This window comes from Orycteropus afer, unplaced genomic scaffold (assembly GCF_000298275.1).
Source record: "Orycteropus afer afer isolate SDZICR_OR568_19922 unplaced genomic scaffold, OryAfe1.0 scaffold00466, whole genome shotgun sequence".
Taxonomy (NCBI): Eukaryota; Metazoa; Chordata; class Mammalia; order Tubulidentata; family Orycteropodidae; genus Orycteropus; species Orycteropus afer.
The window spans coordinates 1592114-1603580 of NW_006922053.1; the positions used below are offsets into that span (position 1 = coordinate 1592114).

Genomic DNA, 11467 nt, shown 5'->3' on the forward strand with positions numbered 1-11467 from the left:
ACGGGCCACACCAGCGCCCACGCTGCCCCGGGCGAGACCACCAGGGACACGGGCCACACCAGCGCCCACGCTGCCCCGGGCGAGACCACCAGGGAAACGGGCCACACTAGTGTCCACACTGCACAGGCTCCAGCAGCTCAGGGCCGTGCCCCGCCATCCGTGGGTGACGGCGGTTAGTCCTCAGCGGCTCAGATAGGCTGCAGGTTCGGGTCCACCAGAGGCATCTCAGAGGAAAGGCTGGGTGACCTAGTTCTGACAGAAGGAGACGGAACGGTTACTGAACTCTGCTCCGTGTTTCGGCTTCCCCACCAGTAGCACTGGCAAAGAACGCTGCGTGCACCATGGCCTCCGGAAGAACCAGCAAAGCCGTCCCGGAACAAGTAGAACAAGTACAGCCAGAGTGCTGCTTGGAAATGAGGATGGGGAGACCGCCTCACGTCACTCTGCACGTGTTACCAGGGGGGACCGTTCCCAGAGAAGGACGCCCTGCTGGTGAAGCAGGGAGCCACTGAGGCAGAGGAAGGCCCTCCCTGAGGCGGACTGACAAGGTGGCTGCCAACAACCGTGAGGACGGCACGGGGCCAGGCAGCGGTCTGCCCCGTGACACACGGGGTCACTGTGAGTCAGCGCTGACTTGACAGCACCAACATCAGCAACACAGGGCTAACGGCACCTCCTTCGCCACAAAGGTTCAAAACAGTGGTGTAAGCCACTGCCACGGTTACTGCCGCACGTTAACATGGTGCACGTCCAGCAACCAAAAGGGGAGGACTCCTCTCCACACAGTCAACAGCTCAGACAAATCACGCTGAGTGGGGAACGCTCAGACAGCTCCATCCCTCGCGCGCAGTCCGACCCACAGCGCCCCCGAGGACAGAGTGGAACTGCCCCATATGCCTGCCACAGAGAGACTGGTGGGCTCGAACCACCAACCTTTTTGCCGGCAGCCCAATGCTCAAACTGCACCCGCAGGGCTCGCTCCACTTACACGGCACTTTCTGCGAAGGAATAAACCACAAAGCACGGGGAGGCTGGGGCGCCCTCGCTCTGCATCCTGACTGCTGAGGGTGAGGACAGGAATCTACATGGGTGGCAGAGCCTCACAAGGCTCCACGCCCCTCAGGAGCCTTGGGGGCGCAAACGGGGAAGCGCTTGGCTAGACCAAAGGTCAGTGCTTCTAACCACCCAGCAGCTGCGTGGGACAGAGACCTGGCGGTCTGCCTGTGGAGATGTCAGCCTAGAAACCCTATGGGGCCGCTCTACCCTGTCACACATGGCCGGCATACATCAGAATCCACTCAACAGCAGGTAACAACGTGAGTTACACGCACACACGCGCGCACACGCACTCAGAAGAGCACACGAACCAGTGAAGCCCAAACAAACTGTGGCTCGCTCTGGCATCTCCTTTCTGGTAGTGATGTCATACAACAGTTACACCAGGTGTCACCGCTGGCAGGAGCCAGATGAGGGTCAACAGGACCCCCAAGGACACTCACACCTTCCTGATATCTGACTTAAAAATAAGGAATTAGCCAAAAATAAGAAGTTGACCAAGCCCTCAAAACAAGGTCAAAGCTTATCAAAGAAGAACTGATACGCCGTGAGCACTGTGGTACTTTAAGATCTGTCTCTAGGGGATCAAACTGACAACATCAACTTGAAAGGTCAGACAGGAAGTTGAGGGGCACAGGCTCCATCCTCATGGGAGGAGCAGCTCAGAAGGGAGGGCGGGACCGGCTGCACAGCTGGAAGGACGCCAGCAGGGTCACTGACGTGGGCAGAGCAACGACAGAACTGCCCGTGTCCCACTGGGTACACTCTCAACCACCAGATAAATCTAAGAACACAAATGGCATGGGACTGAGCCAGTCTTGAGAAGTTCCCCTCCCAGCCCTCCTGGAACACGTGCACACGGAAGCAGCAGGTTCCCGGTCACCCTTCAAAGTAGCCCATGCCAGCCAACGTCAGGGAAGCCCCGAGCCGCCCGGGAGGGGAGTTGATGAGGCTGCTCTCGTGCAGAGCCTCTGGAAACCTGAGGGCATCTTCCAGGTGACAACACAGGCACAGACCCAGCAGGTCGACTCCAGAAACTCAGCCTAAGGAACCATCGTTGACCAAACAGGCCACAGAAGGGCCTTGCCACGCATCTGACGACCCCTCCAAGTATGGGCCCCATTTCCAGGGACACAAACACAGAAAGCCAGGGAAAGACTGAGAACAGGCAAAACACGTCCCCTGGCCCATCAAGAAGCACTTCCTGGTGTCTCTGGTGGCCTCACGTGTCTGTCACTGACGGCTTCCCAAAAGGAGGGAAAACTATCGTCTGTGACCAAATCTCCAATCCGGGTCACACGGACGTCTCTGCCTCCTGTTGGCTCGTCTTTCACACCTCTCTTAACGTCAATGTTTTTGGTTTCCTTCCAACAGACAGCGACCGGGCAGAGCGGCCACCGATCCCATCAGCCCTGCACATGCTGCGCCGCGTCTGCCAGGCTGCTTTTCAGATGCCTTACAGTCCTGTCCTGGCCACGAGTCATCCAGCTCTAGCTTCCTTTCCAGATACACTTACAAGCAGCGAGTTGTCACGAGCAACGTGGAGAATGGGGTGGAGTCCCTGACGACGCACGCTAAAGAACTCAGCTCCCCACCGCGAGGTGAAAGGTCTGAGCCCACTGAGGTGCTGCGGAAGGCAGGCCTGGCAACCTCTTCATAAAAATCCAAACCATGAAAGCCCTGTGGAGCTTGCCTCTGCACTGGCACACGAGGGGTCACTTGAACAGGGCTGACACCTGGCAACTGGCAGCGGGGGGGGGGGGGGGTCGGGGCCGAGGGCGGTGGGCAGAGCACACGGGCTCTGGAAGGTGATGCAGACCCTGAGGGGAGGAAGGGCGCACTCTCAGCCACGTGCTCAGGGTCTGCTCTGACCCAGGTGAGACGAACCCCAGGGTGGCCGGCTGATGGGACGGCAACTCCGCCTCTTCCTGAGGTCCCTGCTCCGAGGAGGCAGCCGCAGGGAGGGAACGCTGGCTGGGCACCCCCCCACGGGCTGGTCCCCTGGAGGCCCTCGTGTGACACGCCCCCAACGCACAGCTGGTGAAGTGCTCTGCAGCCTCTGCTCGCGCCGAGGGGAAGACGCCAGCTGTGCAGGTGAAGAAACTGAGGCTCCAGCATCACGGCACGGGGGTGGGGGCCCCAGGCTCCCCAGCTCCCCACAGCTCCCCACCGGGCGGTTCAGGCCCGGCCAAAACCGTTTGGACTGAACCTGCAGGAGGCCCTGCTATGTGTCCACCTGAGCGGGCTCCCCAGGTCAGAGCCAGCCCCATCCCACCCACCAAACAGCCACAGGCAAGAAATGCGACAAATGTGCTTCTCTGGGGTCCTGGACCACTGTGCCCAGATGCCAGGGGTTGACGGAGGGCATGCCCCCCCGCCCGCCGGAGGCTGCGTAAGCCATGGGAAATTCACACGTACAGACCTTGTGTCCAGGGAGAGGCCAGATCAGACAGGGCCGCTGGGGGAAACCCCTTCACACAGTGGGTCCGCGGAAGGGCTGGGCGGGCAAGCGGGTGAGTGAAGACCCCTCCCAGCGCCAGGCCAGGTGTGGCGGCCGCGACCAGGGTGGGTGTCGTTGACTGTCTCCAGGCCAGGCCGGGTCCTCTCCTCCCCCGGCATGGAAGTGTCACCAGCAGGAGGTCGGTGCCCTCGGGGATTTCCACGCCGGGCGAGACTCCGGCAGCCCTGCGGCCACTTCCTCAGGGACAAGGAGGCCGAGCAAACCATGGGCCACTGTGCAAACCACCTCCTCTCTGCACTCGGGACACTTCTTCCTCTTCACAAGATACCCCAGGGATCTTGAAGACGGTGGCAGCCCAGAAGTGCAGCAAGATACAGCCCGGGGGCCCAGTTCTGAGACCTCAGAAAAGAGTCTGAAGCCACGAGCCTGGGAGGGCCGGACTCTAGACAGGAGGCAGAACACACCTGCCTGGCCACTTACGGCTCCCTGGGACACTGCTGTTGTGACCTGCCATGCAGTCAGCCCCAACCCACAGCGACCGCGTATGCGACGTCACGAAGCGCTGCCTGACAGCACACGGTCGCCGCAACCGGCTGCAGGTTGGACCACCGGCATCTGGGGGTTTGCGTGGCTGGTGTCTAGAAGGTCACCAGGCCTTTCCTCCTGGTCTTTCTTACTCTGGAAGCCCCACTAAGCCCTGTTGCGCATCATGGCCACACACAGCCCCCGCAGACAGACGGACGGGGGCGGAGACGCACCGGCCAGGAACCGAACCCCCATCTCCAGAAGAGGAGACAGGAATTCCACCCTCGTACCACCAGTGACCCAGGGACACTGGCTCCCCTCAAATTCTGCCAGTAGCCAGAGAACAAAACAAAAAAAAACTCACTGCCATCGAGTTGTTCCCGACTCATAGCTAACCATTCCCTGAGGCTGTAAATCTTTACGGAAGTAGATTGCCTCGTTTTCCTTCCATGGAGCAGCTGGTGGGTTTGAACCACTGACCTGGTAAGCAGCCAAATACCTTATCCAGTACACCACCAGAGCTCCTGGCCAGCTGCCCCAGGGCTTCCCAATAAGCACGTCCAACCTCCTCCTGCCTCTGTCCACAATCCTCCATGGCTCCCCACTGCCTGTGGAAAAGACAGACCTCTAGCTGTGGCCCACGGGACCCTGCCTGGCCTGCCTGTCTCTCCCTGCCCTCCAGTCCTCCACTCCGACCACTCAGGCCTCCTTCCTGTTTCTGCAACTCACCAGGCCCAGTCCTGCCCCAGGACCTTAGCTTGGCTGGACCAGCCCGCAGAGCTCCCTCATGCTCACCCGGCTCACTCCCTCCTCCAGGGCTCTGCTCAAGTACCCCCTCCTCAGGGCCCCCTGCCCCCCCCGTGGCCACCTGATCCCACTAGAGCCCATACAAGCAGCACCGCTGTCCTACGTGTCACTTTCCGGTCCTTGTCCTGCTGTCTCTCCTCACCTACCTGCTACTGCGCTGGCACTCACGTCTGGCTGGGGTGACCTCCTGGTCCTGGTTTGCCCAGGATACCCCAGTATTAGCACTCCAAATCCCATGTCCCAGGAAGCCCTTCAGCGTCAGGGTGACACAGACAGGTGGCCAGCCTACAGCCAGTCCCTGTACACAGTAAGTGCCTAATACGTACTCAAACGAGAATACCCAGGGAAGTTAGGCCTGACCAAGAGCTTACAGGATGGGGTCCCATCTCATACCCCGCTGGTATCAGTTTCCCTCGGTGGGATGGAATGGACACCCAGGGGCCTTGAAGCCAGGACTTCCCTAGGGCCAGAGGGGCTCAAAGGCTCCCGTCACGCTGGCCTTTCTCGTGGGAGCACTCTGTCTCGGGACCAGGATCCTAAGACAGCCCCAAGCCTGAGAACCAGACCCCACAGCCCCCTTGGCACAAGACAGGCGAGGTGCCTACGTCATCTGCTGGGCTGACTGCCAGGTACTCTCTGCAGCCCAAAGGGCAGTGGCTTTTGCCACAGTGGTAGTGACATTAAGAGTGGCCCATCTTGGTCTCTCCTCGTCCTGAGCAAAGAAAAATGAAGAAAACCAAAGATTCATGGAAACAATCGGTCCAAGCGACTGGTACACCATGTGATCCTCAGCCTATACGACTATGAGAGAAGAACTAGATGGTGCCCGGCTACCACTGTCAACCACTTGGAAGGGGATCTATGTAGGAGATCCTGGATAGAGAGAAAGAACAATGTGGAACAAAACTCAAAATCCTTTTTGGGGGGACCAGGTTTGCTGGTCCAATAGAGCATGGTGGAACCACTGAGACTATAGCCCCTAGCTGCCCTTCAGGTCGGGAATTGAATCCACACCTGTAGCTTCCAGCCAAACAAAATACAGGCATATGAGTTGAACATTTACCTCACGTAGATACACTCCTTGGAGAGAACAATCATGGGAGAAAGAAGGGCTGCTTATGCACAGGGAGACAGCTCAGGGGACAGGAGTGCATGGAGGGATGGACACAAGGAAGAGGTGACTATTGGGAGGAAGTGGGAGGGGAGCTGTTGCATTGTGGGAAATTATAGTCAATGTCATGAGGCAAAGTGCATGTCAACTACGGTACAGAAAGCAAATTTGCTCTGTACATTTTCACCCAAATCACAAAAAAAAAAAAAAAAAAAAAGACTGGCCCATCTTGGCATCCTCTGAAGCTTGATGGATCTCATTCCCAAGTGCATGTGACCAATTGCAGCACCTGCCAACACCTGCCTCCTTTGGCACCTGGCCGCTAGCTCAGGGGGCTTGGGTTCTGTATCCCATCCACATCCTACCCGCACCTTTGTCTTTTCGCTCAACGTGCAGATCCTACCTGAGCTTGCAAACTGGCTGCCGGCGAGGGTGGCAGGCCGGCCCTTCCCATTGGCCACAGGTAGAGGGAACATCTGCAGGAAAAGACAAGAGGACAGTGAGTGCTGGCAGGTGGCTAAAAAAAAAAAACAACAGTCCCAGCAGCCTCGACACCCTGGCAGCTCAGAGGAGGGATGGAGTTTGGGGACCTTCTGGGACTCAGGACACAGCTCTGCCCTGTCTTGGTTCCTCCTGTCTCATCAAGGACCCTAAGGGAGTGAAGGGACCCCAGACAGTCACTCCCCAAAGTTGGGATGTCCCCACAGGTCCCAAGGGGGCTCAGACTCGGGGTGGGATGGAGGGGAAGGGGGACGCTGCCTGGGGGCACCCAGTCTCTGTGGAAGGTGATGGGAAAACTGGACGTGAACACAACAGACGCCCCCTTAAAAACGCGGGCCAGTCAGTGCTTTGCTGCCTGTTTGTCCGTCAGCTCTCCCCGACTCATCGCCACCCCCAAACGCCGCCTGGTCCCAAGAACACCCCACCACCAGCTGCTGCTCAGGCCTCTGGGCTCCTCGGGGCTTCCTGTCCAGTCACTGTCAATCACCAGCCCTGTCCTCCCAGTCTTAGTCCTGATGCTGCACTGAAACCCATCCAGCAACCCTGCAGGCCTCCGCCGAGACATGGGCAGTGGCTCACACGAGGTGCGCCGGTCAAGAACCGACTCAGCTCCCGAACACGGAAGGGGAGTGTCGACCGCGGAACTACCAGTGCCTAAGGTGGATCACCTTATCATGATGAGAAAGAGCGGGAGAAAGGACGAGGCTACCCCGCTGGTCCAGGGCACAAAACAGCACACGAGGACTCCCACCACGTCAACGTCTGCTCAGATCTGCCAGCCCTCAGGAGAAAGCCCACCCCAGTGCCAGTAGGCCCTGACTGGCTCCTGGGACCCGCCCACAGGAAGCCACCCTGGGAGGGCACCAGTGTCTAGCAGAATTCTGAAACTGTCATTTATACTATATGTTTGTTTTGGGGGGAGCCTCCTTACGGCAATTAATACAATCCATCTACCCTTGGAAGAAGGCACTCTGGTAGTATAGTGCCTAAGGCACTTGACTGCTAACCAGAAGGCTGACGGGTCAAACCCACCAGCCATTCCTCAGAAGAAGGTTGGGCAATCTACCTCCGTAATGATATTGCCTCGGAAACCCAAGGAGGGGTCGCTATGAGTTGCGTCCGACTCGACGGCACCTAACAACCACCACCACCACCCTTGGAAGAAATACAAGGTTGTAAGCAGCATTTTTTTCTTTTAAAGTGAGGTTCTTCAGAGGAGACAGGTGCACGCAGTCAAAGGTCAGCAGGGAAGCTCCTTGTAAAGGTCCAGTGAGAGATGTTCTGATGCGTCCTGGTTGTTCCAGATGCACCTGGAACCCTGTGAAGCGGGGCTATGGGGAGATGGTATGCCCCATGCTGAGAGGGTAACGGACTGGGATCTGGGCTTAGTGGCTGTTCTGTGGTCCTCACAGCACCCCAGAAGGATGGGCACGGGCCTGGCTGTTTGCCAGAATGGGAAACTGAGGCTCCAAGAGGGAGCAGGTGGAGGCAAAGCTAGGATGGGCCAAGGGGTCTGACAAGAAGCTAGAGGGGCTGCCCCCAGGTGTGCAGAGAGAAGCTGGAAGGGCTGGGGGGCTGCTTCAGGGGCTCTTCCAGGCGTTAGGCATGGGCCCTACACCCTCCCTCCCGCCTGGCTCACCCATACCCACTGCTAAATCCTTGAAGATTAAACAGCTTAGCAGCATTAACTGAAAAATCCAACATCAACAAACCCTTTTTGCCAGAGAAAAAACAAAACACACCCCTATCCTGCTCCAAGGAGCTGGGTTTTAAAGATTCGGTTTAAGGTCCCAGTGATAAGCATGGCCGGAATCAGGGTTGGGGTCTGGTTGCGGAGTGGTCGACAGCCCCCTAAACGTGCCCTGCTCTGACAGGAAGTGAAGTGTAGCCCAAGGCCCACGCCCCCACTCTCCAGGGCAGAACGAGGCCCAGAGGCAATAGGAACAGGGACTCATGGGAAGGTGGAGGCCAAGCCAGGGAGGTGACTGGGCTCTGTCCCACTCTCCTGAGGGCTTAGCTAGGATTCTGTGTCCACTGGTAAGCCTCCCTCCAAGGTCCCACTCTCCCACTGGGGAAACTAAGGCCTGGGTTGGGAGAGGGGCCAACGCCCGGACCAGAGGCAAACGGACTCCCAGGGGATGAGGGTCCTGAGGGTCAGCCATGAGGCAGGAGTACTAAGGAGGCAGGAGGCAAAGGGCAGCACCATCCATTCTGATCTGTTTTGGCCTCCAGGCCCCTAGGGACTGAGCTGATGTGGCACTTACCACAAGGGAACCAGACTGTGTCCCAAGAGCTCTGTGACCTCGTGATTAGCCTAAACCTGGCCTGGCTGCCTCAGTTTTCCCGGCTGTGAAGTGGACCCGTGGCTCTGAGCACGTGGAGTGTTGGGCACGGTAGGGGCATCCTCCCCATGGGCATGGTTCAGGGGGTAGCATACCAGTAGCAGACAGCCAGACCGAGAGGCCAAGGTCACAGCACCAGCCCTCCCTGTGGCCCCTCACCTGAGAAGCCACATCCCTCAGGCCTGGGACACTGTGAGACACGTGCCTGGACTGTCCGGGGAGCGAATTCCCTCCTGACCCAGGGTCCTGGCAGCACCTCAGCTCACGTCCCATTCACACCGGGCGACCTCGAGCCCGCACAGCCGAGGTGGGATGTCAGGGCCCGACTGCGTTCTCTCTGTATCTATCCTCATGGGGGTCCTTCTCCTCCACGTCAAACACCACAAAGACATCCATTAACAGGGGTGTTTCTGCTTCAGCCTAACCAGGCAGTCCTTCCAAATAAACAATCCTGCCTTCCTGGGGTAAGCGGGATGGGGCGGCTATGGAGCGACAGAAGGGGTGTGAGCTGTGGCGCGGGGGTGGCCTGGAGAGCGGTCTCCCCATCTCTGAAACAGAGGCTGCTTCCCAGCTAGAGCAGGGAGACACCCAGACCCTCTGGACAGAAGAGGGCGGTGACTGGGGGCTCAGTGCTGGGGGAGAGGAGGGTGCAGATGCGAAGGGGCCGGGTCTCACAGACCTGCACCCGTGTCACGCCCCCCCAAGTCCGTCTGTTCCAGGCCACCAGCCCGTGACTTGTCAGTTTGACAAAACAACCACGCTGCACCCCTGCTTATTCAGCCGGGGAGACAAAAATAAGATGGGGCTTAAAAATACCGGCGTGGCCCTTCCGGCGCTGCGGCCCCTCCGTTTCGAAGCTGTTTTTCATGGTGGGGGGAGGTGAGTGACTGGTGGCGTTTCGGTTTGGGGACTTTTGTTTCTGGCAGATCTCTGTGGCCTAGGCCTTGTGCTCACCAGGGGAGGGTTAAAATCAGACTGAAAGCACCCCTCCCCCCCACTGTTTCATACCCGAAGGGTGCTTAGGGTGGGGGAGGCGGGGGACAGAATTCAGAGAATTGGCCAAAAGGGGAGAAAAAGGTCTCCCCAGTCCTGCAAGGAAATGCTGATGAGCCTCCCCACAGCTCCAACAGGCCGACCCAGGCCTCTGGGCCCAGAGTTCTCAGACACCCACCGGCACCCAGCACCGGGGAGCTTCCTGGGTGCTGGTCCTCAGTGAGCCGCTACCTGTGCAGCCCCAAAGCAGGCCATCCTGGGGACGGGACTCCCTTCCAACGACGACGGCAGTAATAATACCAGCAGCTACTACTTGTTGAGCTTGCTGGCTCAACTCAGATTGCCACTTAGACCTCATGGGGTCTCTTCCCTGTTGCCCACCCTCTCAGGCTCCTGGCTATCCAGTTCACAACCTCGTCATTGCCTCTGACCGAAAAAGTGGGTCATCGGAGATTCCCCGACCGGGATCCCTGTGTGGGCTGGACACGCCTGCTTTGGTGACTCAGGGTCCCTGGCGCTGGTCAGCTTCACCGTGACCGGCACAGGACCCTGGTCACGCTCAGTACGAGAAGGTCAAGGCCAAGTGACCTCCAGGTCCAGCTCACAGAGGGGCCTGGGCCCTGGGCCACCCCTCTGTCTCTGGGCCTCAATCTCCTCGCCTGTTAAAGGAGTAGCTTGGACCCAGTCTGTGGCTGGGCAAACACCTGAGAACAGGGGCCTCTGGACAAGGCCCGAGTACCCTGATTCTGCAGACACCACTGTGGGGTACTCAAACCCCTCCAAGCCCATCTGGGGACCTTCTCACCCCAAAGGGTTTGAACATCAGTTATTGGTAGCGGTTTCAGCAGACACGCCTTCCCCGTAACACCCTTCCCATAGGCCCTGGGGGATGACCCAGAGGTCTCGGCCGAGGGGGGCCCCGGGGTCCCCCTTACCATGCTGAAGTCCAGGAGGTCGCTGAGCTCCTTGTCTGTGCCCACGGGTGCCATCCTTGGGGGCTGGTTCATTCTCCAACAGCAAAAGGGGGTGGGACGGTTGCCAGGGCAGGCCCCGCAGGCCTAGACAGAGCCCTGGGTGGTGGCAGGTGGTGGGAAGAGGCAGGGACCGACAGACAGGGGGACACACAGGACAGCAGGGAGAGGAGTCAGCAGCTGAACAAGTGGGGGCGTGAGAACGGATTTAAATACGAGCCCCTTCAAGTTGTCCTGGGGCTCTGGGCTTAGCAATGGGCGGGGGGTGTCTCCCTCCCCAACCTGAGTCCCTCTCTGACTCTGGAGGTGAAGGTAGGGGAGTCAGGACCAGGGGGGAACCTGGGACCCCCTCCCAGAGCCTGTGGGGAATCTTACGAACAAGGGAGGGGGAGTCTGAATAGAAGTTCCCTAAACCCCCTCAGTGACCACCATGGAATCACGTTGCAAAATTTAAACTGGGGGCAGGGCAGGAGCTGCCCTTGCTCCCTGCAGCCCTCTCCCAAGCCTCCTCTCTGTTTCCAGCCACCCCCAGGCCTCCCCACGCCCCTCCCCCAAGGCAAGGGGAGGCGGCGCGGCCCAGGCCCCGCCCCCGGGGAAATTTGGTGACATCCCCCCAGCAGCTGTCACAGCACACCAGGGGCCGTCACCCCCAAATCCAGCGGAAAAAGTCCAGGAGACAGGAGGCGAAGCCCCCCACTCC

At 59.0% G+C, this 11467-nt stretch overlaps 1 protein-coding gene across 1 annotated transcript in view; it reads right to left on the bottom strand.

The window, feature by feature from the left end:
* The window catches only part of TCF3 (transcription factor 3), a 39908-nt gene extending 29105 nt beyond the window's left edge, over positions 1-10803 (bottom strand). Inside the window, exons 1-2 of the mRNA XM_007954567.1 lie at positions 10732-10803; positions 6364-6436 (exon numbers count right to left, since the gene is read on the bottom strand). Coding sequence (XP_007952758.1) covers positions 6364-6436; positions 10732-10803 — 145 coding nt within the window. The remainder of the gene's footprint in view (positions 1-6363; positions 6437-10731) is intronic.
* Between the last annotated feature and the right edge of the window lie 664 nt (positions 10804-11467).